Source organism: Pieris rapae, chromosome 18 (assembly GCF_905147795.1).
Source record: "Pieris rapae chromosome 18, ilPieRapa1.1, whole genome shotgun sequence".
Classification (NCBI taxonomy): domain Eukaryota; kingdom Metazoa; phylum Arthropoda; class Insecta; order Lepidoptera; family Pieridae; genus Pieris; species Pieris rapae.
The window spans coordinates 7,118,700-7,136,856 of record NC_059526.1 but is presented as its reverse complement, the minus strand read 5'-3'; the positions used below and the strand labels follow the sequence as shown (position 1 = coordinate 7,136,856).

Below are 18,157 nucleotides of genomic sequence, written 5' to 3'. Positions count from 1 at the left end.
CATTGCAGTTTTCTCAAACCTGGCCAGACTATTACAGCTGATGGTCAGCAATTGCTAACCTAGATGGAAAAGCTAGCGGCTAAACAACCTAGGCTGGTCAATCGCTCCACGCCACTGCTACTTCACGACAACGCACACACACACACACACTGCACAACAGACGGCTACCAAATTAGAAGAGCTTCAATTGAAACGTCTTATACGAAGGATCCGTACTCCCCGGACCTTGCTCCAATAGATTACATTTTTTTTTCGAATTTTGGACAACTTCTTGCAAGGGAAAAAATTTAAATCTGATGGGGCAGTCCAAATCGCCTTCACAGATTTTATTGATTCCCGTCCGACTGGTGTTTTTAGTAAAAAGATCAATGAGAACCTATGAGATGGCAGAAGTGCATAGAAAACAATGGATGAACCATTGTTGTCACTTTGATTAATTAAATATTTAAAAATATTCGACTTTTTGTTCCTCCCAAACAAAACGCCAATTTCATATGTAAGGACCTAATATAATATATGGCTTGTTGGCCAAACATCAACGCAAATAAAAAGATTTAAGTTTTTAATATTTTTAAACTAAAAACTGATAAGAATATTTCTCTTTCTAATCTCAAAACCTACCTTCACCGTATTGTTGATTAAACAAATATTATATTACCAAAAAACATACAAACTCAGTAGTAACATACTTATTCCCTTATCAATATTTACATAAGTATCTTAATAACGTATGACATTCAGTAATTATTTTAAGATAGTCAGTATAAAGTTTATTCACGATGAACGTAGTCGTAACTGGTGCTGCAGGATTTTTGGGATCTCGCATAGCTGATGTGCTACTGTCAAAAGATTCCCCAATATTAATAGCAAAGCTACTTCTAGCTGACGGCGTTCAGCCGAGAATTCGAGACGACAAAAGAGTATCTAACATTGTAATTGATCTTACGTCATCAGACGCTGCCGAAAAAGTGATTCCAGTTGGTACAAACTTAGTATTTCATCTAGCTGCTGTTGTAAGTGGTCATGCTGAATTAGATTTTGACTATGGCCTCCAAGTGAATTTTGATGCCACTCGCGCTCTTCTAGAAAGGGCTCGTAAGCTTACATCGCTATGCTTTGTATTTACAAGTACTTGTGGAGTTTTCGGAGGTGATTTACCCGCTGTTATTGAGGATGGGACGGCTACTCAACCTCAAAACACATACGGAACAGCGAAAGCCATGTGTGAGTTGATGCTAAACGATTATGGAAGAAAAGGTTTTGCGGATACTAGAATAGTACGGTTGCCTACAGTCAGCGTTCGTCCTGGTAAACCAAATAGAGCTGTCACGTCATTTGCTAGCGGAATCATTCGTGAACCACTGAATGGTGAAGAAGCAATATGCCCCGTGAGTGAAGATTTAGAATTATGGCTCTCCAGTCCGACTACTGTCGTGCGAAACATAATTCATGCGGCAACTGTTCCGGCCCATGTCTTAGGCCCTTGGAGGGTGATTAATCTACCTGGTATATGCGTATCTGTACGTACTATGATACAGAGTTTACGTGAGGTCGCAGGGGAGGAGATAGCGGCGTTGGTGCGCTTTGAACGTGATGATTTCATTTCAAGTATAGTTGATAGCCTGCCCGTGAACTTTAATAATACTCGCAGCATGAAGTTGGGATTTATGGTAGATAAAAGTTTCCGTGATATTATCCGGTTATATATTCAAGAGGACTTAAAACGGGAATTATAAAGGGTTGTCTTAAGTGTTAAGTTAACAGTTTTATACATTAATTTTTTATTGAATTTTATAATTAATTTTTACGTATAGTAAGAATTGTTTACTTATTTGTATATGGTTTAGGTGCCAGGAAGTTTTTAAATATTAAATACATTTATGCAGATAAATTGTTTACATTATGTAGATGATAACAAATTGTTTCAACTACTTTTTATTACATAACCTTTTAAAATATTATCTGTTGTTTATGTTCTAGTAATTAGCAAATCAGAAACAATTGAAAGTCAAAGTATATTTTATTATTAAAATTGTTCTGGCATTCAGCCAACAAAAGGTGGGAATCATTGCAATGACGGCTGCGTGTTAACAATGTGTAAACTGTGAAAACTTTTTGCAAAAATTACTTTTCACGTTCCAAGTATGAAGTAACAATAAAAATAAAATTATTTTTATGAAAATGGCCAGCTTTGAGCTCTTGCGTCTTTGTTAAATGTGTTCCTCTTTATCTACAGTCTTTATTGAGCAAGCAGAGTACTTAATATATATTTTTTCCACCTTTTAAGCTCAGTTTTTAAAGACTCGAAACTCGATGGAACTACCGCACTTTAAATGTCAATTAAGAAGTCTGGTGCTCTTTTTCCAGAGAAAAATATTCAGCGAATAATAGCAAAATTAGACAATTTTACGAATGGTGTTGATACATGATTGAGGCTAGTTGTATCAGCGTAGGACTCTCATACCTGAGGTCGTAGGTTCAATCCCCGGCGTATGAAGTTGACGACTTGCTCGTGCGGTAAAGGACAATATGATGAGGAAACGGGCATCTCTTTTATACCTATTTGAAAAATAATCGCGACGCAGCAACAGTAATCTGAGGCGCAGACCTGAAAATGTCTAGCGCCGCTGTTTTTCAGTTCAGCATCTTAATGAATTAAGGAAGCCAATGCGTTCACAAATTTATTATTTTTTAAATGGTTCCTGTAATAATTCGTCAAGAGCCTTCTTTGAGATATACGTAATAGGGATTTTGTAAGTTGGTACCACTGACAATTATGAATAAAGCATAGTGCATACAATAAAAATCTTTATTCAGAATAAAATTTTAAACAATAGTATACCTAGGCCTCGGTACAAACGGGACGGGGTTTGCGTCAGGTGACAGTAATAATCTGACGTTGACATTTGCGCGTCTCCATCGGTTCCACATGACGTAATGATCTTTCCATAGCAAATAGACAGTCACAGAGTATCCACAGAGCACAATAGCCATAAAGAAGTCCATGGCTGTTTCTGTTATCCGATGTGGTATACCTGTAATAAAACGCAGACGGTCTACTTAATACGTTTACTCTGTCCGTTTTGTAAATTATTAGCTTTTTTACTGTAAAAACTTAATACGATAGTTTTTAAAAGGATTAATAGAATAGAAACGATGCATTAAAAAAATATGACAGGAGTTCTGAATGAATTATAAAACTTGATTCATATATTATATTATCTGCTAAAAGTTTAGATTTTACATGTCAGAAACGTAGACTATTATATTAAAAAAACAGTGATTATATGATGAGGTCGCTTCATGTCTGTTGTTTTGTTTCTTCGCAAATATATAATACAATCGGATTAAAAAGTATTATATATGTTAAATAATAATCCCTACATTTTTGAACTACGCTTCATGATTCGAAGTCACCAACTTCCCTTTATATTTTATTTATTATATTATATTGTTATTTCGTATTCATTAGTATGGCATACATAAATGGCGGAACTAGTATTAAATTAATATGATGTTTAGGAGAAGATATGTAGAATTTTGAGTGAAGGGACGTTTGTTTGTTTAAAAGATGGATAAAAAGGGATTTGTTTTTATAAAATATTACTTTTTGGCTAAAAAAATATACTATTGAAGTCAAGGCTTGACTTGATAAACTTTCGGAATCTGAACCAGGAAAATCAGCCAATGAGGAGTCAAAACGAGGCGAAAATACACATTGATCTTATACTGCAAAATATAACAATAAAGAGTGTATCAATCTCATAAAAATGCTTTGTTAAAGTGACGGCTAGACAAGCTACACCCTCTTAAAAGTTTATAATAATAGTATTAATAGTTTTCTAAGTTCGGGAACGTGATATTGTAAGTTTTTAAAAGTTCACAGCTACAGCTTTGGTGAACAATAATTTACAATCAAATAAATGATACCATTATGACTATAGTGACCATTTAATCTTTGATCTTTTTATTCTTGAAATAAATAACTTTAAAAAAACTTTTTTCTTTTATTTATTTAGAAAAATTTAGTTCCCTTTAAAGTTACGAATCACAAAGTATAGGTACCCAAAATAGTTGTATTTATATTTATCAGAAGAACAATTAGCTGGTGACGATTAAAAAAAAACTCTTGGTACGTTTTTTTTATATTCTGCTGCTTAAATATTCGCAGAGTTTCTGAAAACGGGACAATTTTACGTCCCATAGTTCATTACGAGGACACCGCGACTCGTAATTGGAAAAAGTGACACTCCCGTTCAAAAGGTCTGGTCACGTTAATAATGACATATTATGTGCTGTTCGGAAATTATGTTATATATATTATAATATGAACCAATTATCAATTTATCAATTTTTTATATTTCTGTTTGTTTTTTTGTACCATATTTCTGCTTCTGTTGAGTCTTTTCAAAGAAACAATTTTACGTAAAAAATAAAAATAAAATTCAGCAACACACCTTCATCTTTTCTAGCCGCATCGAGCTTACCAAATTTGTTGCCCTCTATAACAAAATACTGTGTGCCCACGATGCACACGGCAAGGAGACCGGCGGTGACAGTTGACAGGAGCCAGAATATGAGACAGTCCGACTGAAAAACAAATGAAAAATTATGACAATTACCAATGTGTATACGACGGTGATCAGCTAACATTAATTTATTTTAAAAAAGGATTTCGGTGTTATTCCCACACATTTCTAGATAAATATACTGCGTAAAATAATCTTTAGAGTCTTTAATTTAAAAGCATGAAACCGTTTTCCAAGTTCCAAAAATAAGTAAAATAAAGAGGACATTACCTCTGAAATAAACAATAACATTAAAAAGGTTGCATTACATTTGTATAATAAATTACTGGGAGAGATATTGTAAAACCAAAGACAAAAACACGCGATTTGATTCACCGTCCGACCAATCACCAATCGCGTACATTTTTATCACCAAAACTATAGAAATTGCTAGCGATTTTAACACTGACATAGAAAGGTAATCAGGAATCTTAAGAGCAACCCTTTTATCAACACCCCTGTCTATTATACGTTCATATTTAAAGTCATAAAATAAGAGCATACACTTAATTAATTGATATAAATGTATTTAATCTATGATAAGATTTATACTACTACTAATAAAGTCGTGTTGGGGCTAATACTTAATAAAATATTCATTGTGTAAACATTTCCATTCGTAAGTTATGACATTACATTCATTTTTGCAATCCTGTTTTAGAATACGTTGTACTTGCCTAGCCCTTTTGCAATATTGATTCTTTCTTAAAGTAAAGAGGTTTATAACATAAATTAGAATGACATAAATTACGTCGATAATTTTGTTATAGACAGGACGTGAACGGGAAAGGAGGTAATTGAATGAGACATGGAGGAGATCCAATATGTGCCCGCTTCGAAGCTGTCAATCACGATAAATTATGTTTTTTAAAAGCGCCATCTTGTGACAAATCTAGAAAGTGTTTTAAAAATGTACTTAGTTTTTGCATTTTTACTAATTAATATCTACAGATTTAATATTCATAATTTCAAGAAGCCGTTAAAACGCTTTGTAGCCAAGATGGCTCTGTACCAGTCCATATGACATACCTTACATGTAAACACGTAAACAAACAAAAGTTTTTTTTACATAATATAATATATATTCCGATCTAAAATAGTCTGCGAACCGATTAAAATCCAAGACAGTGTTAGGACTGGAAGGCGAGGATGCATTATTTATGGTTCGACTAATTTGTGGCCATTTTGTATCACCTGACGGACGTTAAAAATCGTCATTTTTAGTGTCTTAGTTTTTAGTAATCTTTTTTGATAAAGTATTCACATTTTTACTCATTAATGTTTATTAATGTTTTATTCATATTACTGTCAACAAAACTTTATTTAATAGCTTGAAAATTAAATATCTATGGCAACAGTTTGAACTAAGTGACTGGGATGTTAAAGATGTCAAAGATATTTTAAATGTTGTCTATGTAGGTCTAGAGAGCTACAATACAAATGCCACACTCCTGAAAATGCTTAGTACGCGTAATTTTAACACATCCTATTAATAATTATTAATCAGGTACCAGCAAGTTAATCTGAATGTTTTAACTTATAAATGAGGCCGATAATGAATATTTTACGAGTTCTTAAACTTCCTCGCTATTTCTTCCTGTTTCAAAATTATTTTTAATTAAAATCCTTCAAGATACGATTACGATATGGCGTAAGAGAGCTTGATTATTCACAAAAGGCCGGAAACGGTTCACACGATTATTTATAGATTATTATGTACGAAGTTTTGTGAGAAAATAAAAATTATTATTATTATTATTGCATAGAAAACTTAAGACAAATGCGTGTGACCATGCGTCAGTCGAATGAAATGGGCGTAAATACAAAATGTATACAGTAGAAGGGTTTGAAGCGTCAAAAACAGAAATTATTATATTAATGCTAATAATATGAAACTGTCATTATTTCTGGCCACAGATAAGGCGATATAAAAAAATATCCATCCAGGGGGCCTACTCGAGATGAAACTAAATTTGTATGAAAAATACAGTTCGTGTCGAAAAATTTTCATACAGATTTAGTTTTCGAATTTCTACATACACTACTGTTAAGGCATCTTGACTATGTCCCCAGACCAGCCTATTACCTAACGTACTATTATTGTATAGGACAGGTGTTCTCAGCTTATTAGCTCCTTGTATCGTCAAAGGCGGGTTTCACTTACAAAATTTACATACAAATGGATATGTTACTACAGCCAATTTCACCTCAGCTCCTAATTTACTATTTCCACTGACATTTTATATGCGCCATTTGGACAATAATGAAGATTGTGATTTTCTGTAATGTTTTTTAAATTGATCAATTAAACTTATATAAGTTTGTTTTAGTTTAAATATTTTATTCCTTCCTAAACATAGGACATAGTACTTTTGAGGTTGGACTGTCAATCCTGAATTTGTGTGTTCAAACTCCGGCTGTGCACAATTAACATCTTCGTCTTGCGGTTAAGATAAACATCATGACAAAAGCTGCATGCTTTTGACATTAAAATCGACGATCTGTGTTACCCTTTGTTTGTTTTTAATCTCGATATTTTTATATTAAGGACACTAACTATTGTTACTAACAAAATATGTATGGACTTTATTATCTTCTTAAATAAAAAATACATATTTAATTAAGGCATATTAAATAATATATTTAATAATCCTGAATTTTCAGGATAACTTAATAAGCCCGTTACGTATTTTTTACTCTCGAATTAACCGCAACGTTAAGTAAAAGTACTAGGCTATCATGAATTCAAAGAGCATTGTCGCGCGTAGAGGCAAAGCAATATGCCCATGTGAAATGAAGGGCGCACTAACGATTACTTCTTCTTGAGAGACTTATTCTTTAGTTGTGTATAGTACAACACATGATACACAGTTTTTATTTTAATGTATTACTAGTCTAGACTAGACTAAAATAAGGGCTAATTTATTCCTTTAAAATATAATACATTTATTACATCAAATTCACGCTATAATGAGAAGACAAAATGATTTGTAAAAAGTTTTATCAAATCTATACAAGCATATTCCAAATTCAAATTCAATAGAATTGTTTTTTAATGTAACAATTTATGGCTAGATTTAATATAGATAAAATATTTTTTTAAAATTATTTCCACAGAATCTACGACGTGTAGGAAGTATATTGAGAATTAAACCAAACTATATCTGCCAGGTGTCCCATCTGAGGGCTATGGGTTTCCATACATACATCGGCGATTGAATTACGAATGGCAATACTATAAAATTTGATTTACAAACTCAAGTAAGTAAGACGATATATTTAAAGTGACAAGGGGCGAGCTATAAACAAACTGTACCGACACAAATGGCCTTTTAAAAGCCGTCGGCCGATTGGAATCGTTCAGAAAAAATTGTTACAAAAAAAAGAAAATAAAATTGGTGTGCGGGCAAAAATGTGAAGACGAATCACCTTCGGTCCGCCGATCGCAAATGGTACGCGATGGGAAATGGACCGGGTGTTACGGTGACCATTATTTTGATATTTTTAAATGATATTTTGACGTATTAATTCTCGTTACTTTGCGATGTCGGGAAACCATATTTCTGCGTCTTTTTTATTACGTACGCTACGATTGATTTACATCGTAACTACTTCATGCAGTGTAATAAATATTTTTTTAACTTTTATGGCAACTCCCATATTTTAGGATAAGACTCAAATTACTTTTTGGTGAAGATTGAGACAAATATTTAATACAAGCAAATATCGCAACAAAATATTGAATATTGAGAGGGCACATTCGCACACTATATTGAACGCACTACCTATAGAGAATTCAAACTGGCATTTTTCATGGTATTGTAACACTACCATGAAAAATGCCAGTTATACTGGAAGCTCAAAGAAAACTTAATACTCCAAGAACATTTAACATTGCCTTACTTTGACCACGAACTGAAATAAGTCGGTTCAAGGCCGAGGCAGAGTCCGATGACGCGTGTAACGTTCGACCAGAGCTATTAACTTAATATTATCTTAAAACAGTTAGTGTTTATTTGCGCAAAAAAACGTTTTTGAATATTATTGTCGGTGTCGGTGTCGGGAAAGAAATAAGAAAATATAAATGAAAAACTGTATACTTTTATGATTTGAATTATTATCACGAGAAAATAACATTGTTTTCTATATTTTAACATATAGTTTTTTTCGTTAATTAAAATATTTTTTGCGTTACGTTCCATGTACTTTAGCTTGGCTCAGGCGGAACGTGACAATCAGTCATGTTACGCTCGGCTCAGGTGGAACGTGACAACGGATCATGTCACGTCGATTTATAGGGCGTTATCACGTCAATTACTTTCGAAATAAAAATTTTCAATACAGCACAATTCTGGTATAGTTATTGCAATTGTGGAAAAACCTTGAAAATTCATAAAACATGCAAAACCATAGCCACAATATGCGATCAAAATGAGTCACCTGTAAATGGCTCCTATTTCGCGGATTGCCGAACCATAGTCGAAGCGCTTGCAACACTGTGTAACGAGGTGTGCGTATCGCCGGATAACTGAAATAGTCAAATGGAATTATAGCAGACATATAAAAATGCAGCCAATTCTTTTTTATTATAGCATTTTTATTTCCCACTCAAATTATTCTATAAATTACTGAAAAATATTATTCGAATAATATCGGAATGTAAGAACATTTATAAATTGTTAAATAACACTTTAAGAGCTCGCACATAAATCGTTTGTTATATTTGGAGATTGGCGCGAACGGACGTAACGGATGATTATCTTTTCTAGAACATGGGTATTTTTAATACCTTTATTCGCATGCATTTCAAAATATAAATAAAAAGTTTTCACGTGCCATTGTTCCAATTCAAATTTCGAATGTATTCTTGACAATTCAATAAAAGAAAGGGCATAGATCAAAATAGAGTAAAGTGAAAAAATTCCCGCCAACGTTCGGATACTCGTACGTGCACAATGCACGGTACTCTTAATCCACTCGATTGTACGTAATTAGTGATTGTGATTTATCTAGCTCCAGATATCCGATCCATTGAGTTCCAATTCGATTTTTAACTAAAATTCTTTTAAGTTTCTTTGTTTCATTACAGCGCTATTTCTTTGTATCATTCTAAGAAAGTGAAATGATTTATTGCTCCAATGGTTTCTTATTAAAGATACAGATTATACTGTAAAAGGCTATGTACTTATTTGGTACATACCCCAGGTAACAAGCACATCATTAAACAAAAATTGGCTTCACTCATGTATTGCAGTATATTCTAGTCAATTTGATCAATGAACATCCAAATGTAGAAAATTTTTGACGTTACATATAATGCTAAAATTGCGTATTTGTTACGAGTCATATATTTGTCTATTAAAAATAAAAATATGTATATTAAACAAGCAAAACTCTCGGTATTCTTGTTAAATATATAATCATCATAAAAAATGACTATGGGCACATAGAAGAAACCAGAAAGGAGGGAGATATGGTCCGCTCTTTATTTGTAGTTAATTATATTACAATTCAATTACAATATTCGTATAAAGCGTATATGGCAACAATTTCTATGTCAGTCTACCCATAATACCAGCATATGCAGAAAGTTCTGAATTAAAAATAGTCGTCGAACGAACCAATTCACCTCAGCTCTTTTGAAATGAAACAATTGTAATACCTGAATCCGCAGAGTTCGCAATGATTCCTTCCAACTTGATTGAGCCACCTCTCCAGGCAAGATAAGTGCACATTTGCTAAAGAGCCCTTGCAATTGCACGGAGATATTAACCTGAAAACAACGAACGGTTTAGTGACCTACTTTTTTAACGATCTAACAAAAGAACGTTTTTTAGTATGGCGCATTTTTGTATAATACTGCTAATCTGCTTTTAATAATAAAAATAAATAAATAAATAGAGAGTAATAAATCATAGAAGATTTCGTATTAAGATTAAATAAACATCTTAGTAATCTTAATGATAGTAATGTTCATGACATACGCTCACGTTTTGAACTTAATATAAATTATTATAATTCCTCTTATTAACAAAAACATTTCAAAAATTTTAGGATTCTCGCTTAATGCTAATTTAAATGCATTTTCGGGCTTAAATCCCATATCGCATGACGAAATTACGCAACTGTTTTTATATTTTAATCCTTTTAAAATTTACTAGAACGACTATTAAAACAATGTTTATCCAAAGCCTATTATTAAATTAAGCTCCCATCCGCAAAGTTTATGCAAACACCAAACAAATCCTCAACGGATGAATACATCAAAATTAGGCAAAGCGATCTTTGTGAAGTTTCAGGCCCTTTCGATACAATTTGTATTGAACTTTATTGTCTAACTTTCTAACCTCTCACGTCCTCTTGTCATGCAAATTCTACAAACATTTGAGCCAATACTCGAAAGAGAGTCCCTTTGAGTTACAAAGTCAGGTTTATCAGAACCAGACTTCTTTCTTTCCTTAGATTGCTTCGGATCCACTGCAACTTCGTTTGGAACTTTGGTTGTGCAAGTTGCATTTGGAATGTTCAGAACAACATCATTCGTTACTGCAACGCTTTGGTTCAATCTATCTTGACTAACTTTATGTTTAAAACAAGACTCCATAAATTTCTTTAGTTCGATAAGCGTGGCTGAATTGTCGTCTTTCTCTATTTTATCTAGAATAGGAATGTGTAGTTCCTTAAAATTTATGTTTTGAAGTGGGTTTTTCGGATCGGAGTTTAGGGAAGTTAGTTTGAGTGCGTTGGTTAAGTCTTCGGGAGTTATGTTCCGAATGCTGTGTTCGGACTTGGATCTGCCTGAGTTATTGAGATGAAGTTTTGAGTTGTGAGGTGGGGATACTGATCCCGGTAAGGCAAAAATTCTCGAAGGACCAGCGTCATTTTGTTCAGGTGATATAGGTTTCTCTAAAATATTTTTAGTACATTCTTCTTGATTACTTCCGATGCGTTCTGGTTGAGACTTTTCCTCGTCGTCCATTAAAATGTTTGTTACATTTGTGTTAGATACTGCTTTTTTATGGATTTTACGAAAACAATAATTCTTAAATAATATTATAATAAATCTTGTATGAATAGTATTGACAATTTCAACTTGTCACGGTTTGATGTTAATGACATTTGTTGTGCAGTGACAGGAAAAAGGATGAGAAAAAATATACAGTTAAATAAGATTATTGAAAGACACTGCTCAGTACGTATTTTGCACATCACAGTAACGCATTATTTTTTTAATTTCATTTTGTTCTTAAATTATTCGTTACTGTATTATTATCTTTTTGGTCTTTAGGTTGTTCTGAGTTTAAATATTTTTTTATTGTATTTATTTAATTATAATAATATATTTTTAATAAGTTTTATTTTATATTAGTACATATAAAGATAGAAGATAAGAAAATAAATAAATAAACTACCCCAGACCATAGACACTGATTGGATTCAATCATTCGTTGCGTTGCCGTCGTTTCAAAATTAATAATAAGTTTTTTCTATTTTACTTCACCTAAGATTTATGGCGTTATAATTTGTAAATATGTATGTTCGTAAAGTATGACATCTCCAGGCAGAATATGCAAAAATTAAATTAAATAGGCGTAATATCGACTAAAAGAACGGTTTAGGGACTGGCGTTAAAGATGTTAGAGAGACCCAACATATTGTTACAAATTCTCATACACATTACATATGCTCATTAGTTAATACACCCACACACTTCGTCATTCACTCACGCATGTTATAAACAGTTTAAAAGTAATTTAGAAAAATTTGGTAATGGAATTTACTAATAAGTAACTTTTTCTTTTTTATAGAACAGGGGGCAAACGGGTAAGAGGCTCACCTGATGTTAAGTGATACCGCCGCCCATGGACCTCTCGAAGCTAGAGGGCTCGCGAGAGCGTTGCCGGCCTTTTAAGAATTTGTACGCTCTTTTCTTACTATTAAACTCATACTTTTTCTCAAAAGGGTTCCCAAATGTTACATACAACGAATTGTTTATAATTATGAAACACATCTTTAAATATTTTAATCATAGAAATGACCGTGCCATAAGTTTAACAATGAGATAAAACCCCACTTAATCAAGTCTTTTAAATTAAACAGTTATGTGTTACAATGTTTTTTATCGTTTGTAATTACTTCTCATTACTCGTAAAAAGTAGGGTGGTTTTATGGTTAAATTAAATTTATGTGCTACAACGGTTAACTTTTATTTCGACATTATGATTGCATGATTTACAGATAGAAGACATTGTTGTTAACTATATTTATATTTTTATTTCAGTTAACAGTTAGACTATAAAAAAAAGCTTTTTTTATAGAATAGGGGTCAAAAATATTAAAAAAAAAAATTAAGCTTTAAACTGCTTATAGCACATCGCTGCGTAAACATACAAAACTAACATTACAATGTTTACTACGCAAATTCAAACAATGTTCATGGGTTCACTCAAATTACGTTGAGTTATAATTATAACTAGCATAACATAGTAATACGAACAACCCAAGTATGATATTTTAAAATAAGTAAGTAAATCGCATAACTTTATCACAGCGATCAAAAAGTACATAATATGAATAGGTTGTCTGCACTCAGTTTGTCACCACAGCCATCCCACAAGCCCGATGCTTCTGAAACCTTGTATTAAGTGCTCCATACTTCACGAATAAATTACTTTAACATTTTATAAAATTGTGTAAAAGGAACGAAGCTTTTTGTAGATATTGTTTAAAAGGAAACTATAAAGTTAACTCTTCATAAATTATGCAGCCCTATTTTTGCTCTGTAGGTTATGTTTATAATTTGCGATATTTGTTTATAAATAAATGTTGTTTGACATAGACATTCTTTTTGATGTCTATCCATTCAAATTTAATGACGTGGAATAAGTGATACCTGTATGATAAACGTATATGTATATCTATACGCAAAGAATATATATATATATATATAATATATATATAATAATATATAATATATATATATATATATAATATATATATAATAATATATAATATATATATATATATATATATATATATATATATAATTAATAAGAAAAGTAAAGTTTTAATTATATAATAGTTAATTTTTATTGACCCTCAATACTATCAAAGGCAGCGACGTTCTTCTTCTTCAGGTAATTGTCAGATTCTATGGTTAATAGTATTTTAGATATCGACGAAGAAGTCTTTAGTGCGATTAAATTCGACTTTTATTGATTTTAAAAATGCCGAAGCAATTTGGATGTCTGCATATCAAGTGTTTATATATCCAACAGAATTTGTCCTAATATTTATTAACCACAGAATCTTATTAAGTTTTTTGTACTTTATCTGACAGACACTGTAGTTATATATTAATAATGAATCATAAGTTTTTATAAGTGTATAAATTATACTAAACTGTTCAGTATTAAGCAAGTTTTACTTTGTTTATAAATTTATTTGAAATAAATTTATATAGTAATTGTACATACGTACATACGTACATTTTATATATATATATATATATATATATATTATAGGTATATAATATGTAAATATAATATAATTATATTTAAGAATAGCTGTGTTGAGGTTAGAAGACGCTTTGTCAGTAGCGAGTTTACTGTCGGGAGTGCTATTTTGGACTGTCTGCAGTCCACTTAAGAAAGGCATAAATAAACTGTTATTACAAACCGTTCCTTATTTAAGCATTTCCTTTAATTAATGTCGCAACTTTCAAATTTAATGCGAAATATTGTTAATTGTCATTATTTTCTCCCGGTTGACGGTTTTTCAATTTGTTTCGGGCTAATTTAACAATTTTATAAAACGCCATAATTATTGCGAAACTCCAGTTTCCTTTATGGAAGGGAAATATTTTAATTAGTTCATAGCTGAAATACTGACATGGCACGAACGTGGTTGGCTTAATGGAGAGTGAAGCATGCAGTAGTTTTTTCTGGACGCACTACTAAACGAAGCAGTAGACGTGATTCAACACTACTATAAATCCAAAAAATAACAATAAAACTTTTAAATGCAAGATTCGGTCAGTTTTTTTATATCACAAACAAGCAGGAGGCTCACCTGATGCCTATACCGCCGCTCATGGACACCCTCAATGCGAGAGGGCTCGCGAGTGCGTTGCCGGCCTTATACTAATCGGTACGCTCTTTTCTTGAACCCAATGTTCTATAATAATCCATTGTTTACCAATGTCTGTAAGACTTAATTTTACCAGTTTTTAGCGCTAGTTCGTACAGTAAAATAAGAAGGTAAAATCAATGTAAATAAATAATTAGAATGTTTTGAAGTCTGAAGCCAACTCAGAGTACTTTTAGCGAATTCGCTTAGAGCAAGATTGAGTTGCTAAGTACGGCTCCCGCTTGTCAAAAACGTATTTAACACGTATGTTAAGTAGTTAGGTAAGTCTCCTTTCTAACTGTAGTCTCTAATTTAAAGTCTTAAATTAATGTTCTCAACGTCGAAATAGTCGAAGAAAAATCGGAGAAAATTATTTCTTACGCCTTATTGTTTTACTGCATGCAGGCATCCTAAATCCTAACAGAGGTGCTTATTTTGACAGCGGTACGAATATGAACAAACGTGGACTAAATTATAATTAAATTCAAGGTTTATGTTTCTGCAATGGTTTTGAATAATATTTGTTAATGCAGTACCAACGATATTACCGAAGTATGAACCGCTTGTGACACTACAATCTTTTCTTCTCATTTCTGTATCTGTTTTCTTATCATTTATTTTTCTTAACATACAAGTATGAAGTAGCTGGTCCTTGGGAATATTTTTTTGTATATTTAAATAGGCTTCTAAAATACTTCATTAGTACATGGAGTTAGAACGCACGAGGTTGAGAGAACGCTTAATCTAGAAGGCTTTGCCAAAGCAAATGATATCATTTGGTGATATTAATAACAATGTAAAATTCTACTTATGTAAGACAAATTTGCACGCCATTATGTGTGACAGAATGCGAAGTTTAGATTGTACTACCATAATATTATTGTACTATATCCAAACCAATAATTATTACAAAGCATTATAGTTTTGCGAGTTGCCAGGGGCGCTATAAGTTTTGTAAAAATATTTAATTCAATCGTATTTTACGATATCGTTTACACCAAATTACAAAATGTAAAATAAAATTGAGAATTACATGAATAGTTTAAATCATTTCAATAAAAACCTTTAAACTATTCAATATAATGTTGCCATACAAACCAGTGCATCTCGCAAATAATTAGCAATACAGTAATTACTGGAGAATTGGCGAACATGGTAACAAAATGTTAAGACATTGGGTTGTTAGGTTGGCACTGCGCCAAATGGCCGCCAAATTGCCAGGCCTCCACTGCGACCTGCCAGAGACGGTTAGCTTCAAGGAGCTGGCTTTATTGTGTACATCCGTTGTCTGATATATCGGGAATTTTATGGGATAAACGAGCTGAAAGTTTTAGGGCGGAATCTTAAAAATATATTGAAAAACACGTACTAAATTTCGCAGAGACGGTTGCTTACAATTTAAATATATATAAATCTTATATATAAAATTCTCGTGTCGCGGTGTTTACTCCTCCTAAACGGCTTTCCCGATTCTCATGAAATTTTGTGTACATATTGGGTAGGTCTAAGAATCGGACATCTATTTTTCATCCCCCTTATTTTTTTTTAAATTTTGGATAAAAAACAATTTTTTAATTTTTTTATGATATAGCATTAGTGAATACATATAACCCTGAATTTTCAACCCTGTACAATCAACCCCTATTTTTTATTTCATTATTGAAAACTTATGTTGTGAAGTCTGAGGTTTATACAGAGAAGAATAAAATTCACAGAACTACCTAAAAAGATTTCATTCTGGAAAACCGAACAGTCTCTGGGGATAGCATAGCAAAATGTTCCATGTTGGTAGGCTCAGTAAAATCTCATTAAGGAGAAACGAAGTTCGCGGGGGCAGCTAGTTTCTATATATAAATATAAAAACAGTGCCGCTACAACGTTTTTAGGTCTGGGCCTCAGATTTCTCATTGTGTTTATGATTATTTGTCAGTCTAATAGGCATGTAGTTGATCAATGGCGCTATAACCTTTTTAGGTCTAGGCCTCAGATTTCTCATTGTGTTTATGATTATTTGTCAATATAATAGGCAAGCAGTTGGCACTATAACCTTTTTAGGTCTGGGCCTCAGATTTCTCTATGTGTTTACGATTATTAGTCGATCTTATAGGCAAGTCAAGAAGATAAGCCGCCACAAATCACGCGCAGGCACGCACCTGATATACGCCGTTGACTTTTAGGGTCTAAGTTACGCCGGTTTCTTCACGATGCTTTTTTGTGTACATAGACAGATAGTCCATATATATAGTCCAGAGATGAGAGTCGCACACTAAAGGCGGAACTGCTATACATAAATATAGTTAGTAAAATAATTAAACCGCCGCGCTGCAAAACTTTAAATTTATAAAATTTCTACAAAAATAATCGAAATTATGGTGCTAGCAGAAGTGGGTACCTGCAATGTTTATCACTTTTTAGTAAGCGTGTTTATGACGTAAGCGTATGAAGTTGGATACATACAAAATGTAATAATATATTTTCCCATTCGATGCCGAGACCCTTATTCCGTGGAGTCCTATAAGGCTTTTTAGGGAAATATCAAAAAGGTTTGACGATCACTGGAGACTGAAGAACTGGCAGTCACCTCGGACAAAGAATTAGTCTAGCTATTCAAAGAGTGAACGCTGCCAGTATCTTCGGAACCTTGCCTAAAGGGACTCCTTATAATAATATATTTTAGTTATTACGTTTTAAATTGTGTTATTATATTATTACTTATAAAATAAATATGTATTATGTTAATGTTTTATTTTGTTATAAGTCTTATCCTAAAAACTTTCATTATTTCATAGCCAATATTATTTGAACGCTGTCTGCTTGGTAATGTCCAAATACACCTATCGCGGTACGGCTCGTAATTTAAACACTTTTATTTTAATTTCCGCCTATTTGCTAAGTCTCCAATCGCATCAAACTAATCTAGATTCGCAAAATCATATCAATTTACTCTAAAAGTTTTTCGTAATATCTAGTCGATTATCCGATTTCAATACAAGAGACAATTTAAATGAAGATCATATTTCAAAAGGCTTAATTGTTTATATAGCAAAGGTACAGTAGTTACGTTTTAATCAATTGTTAAATTCGTAATACGATGCTGGCGATGCTAAATAACTAACGGCAGCTATTAATTAGCAAAATAGAACAAACTTTATCGTACAAAACTATGAATACTGCGCTCGGAATAAGGTTTGGTTAAATAACTGAGGCAATTTGAAAATAGAATCTGTTTTTAGGCACAGAACATTACATGAGAAAATGTACTAATACATGTATTATTAAATTAATATTGACATTCATATACATAGCAATCGAATATACAGTATTTATAATTTTATTAACATAGTAATAAAATAAAAAGAGTATGTGTACTTATGTACACTCGTTAGAAATTTTACTTCTTTGACGTTTGGAAAAATAACTAAAATGCAGTAATGATTAACGATAAATAATAAATTAATCAT

General features: G+C 32.3%; 2 protein-coding genes across 3 annotated transcripts; one reads left to right on the top strand and one right to left on the bottom strand.

Annotated features, from left to right (window-relative positions):
- The first annotated feature begins 748 nt into the window (after positions 1-748).
- On the top strand, positions 749-1,961 carry LOC111000616 (D-erythronate dehydrogenase). The gene has a single exon (XM_022270129.2). It carries the CDS (start codon positions 780-782, stop codon positions 1,734-1,736), a length of 957 nt encoding a protein of 318 aa, XP_022125821.2. The 5' UTR covers positions 749-779; the 3' UTR covers positions 1,737-1,961.
- A 784-nt stretch (positions 1,962-2,745) lies between these two features.
- LOC111000615 (E3 ubiquitin-protein ligase MARCHF2) lies at positions 2,746-11,619 on the bottom strand. Of its 2 annotated transcripts, none has more exons than XM_022270126.2 (5): positions 10,916-11,619; positions 10,231-10,341; positions 9,009-9,096; positions 4,458-4,590; positions 2,746-3,056 (listed from the first exon to the last, which is right to left on the bottom strand). In XM_022270126.2, exons 1-5 carry the CDS (start codon positions 11,545-11,547, stop codon positions 2,827-2,829), a joined length of 1,194 nt encoding a protein of 397 aa, XP_022125818.2. In that variant the 5' UTR covers positions 11,548-11,619; the 3' UTR covers positions 2,746-2,826. The 2 variants fall into 2 exon arrangements, with proteins under 2 accessions (XP_022125818.2, XP_022125819.2); XM_022270127.2 differs by having other exon boundaries at positions 2,746-3,035.
- Positions 11,620-18,157: the final 6,538 nt, after the last annotated feature.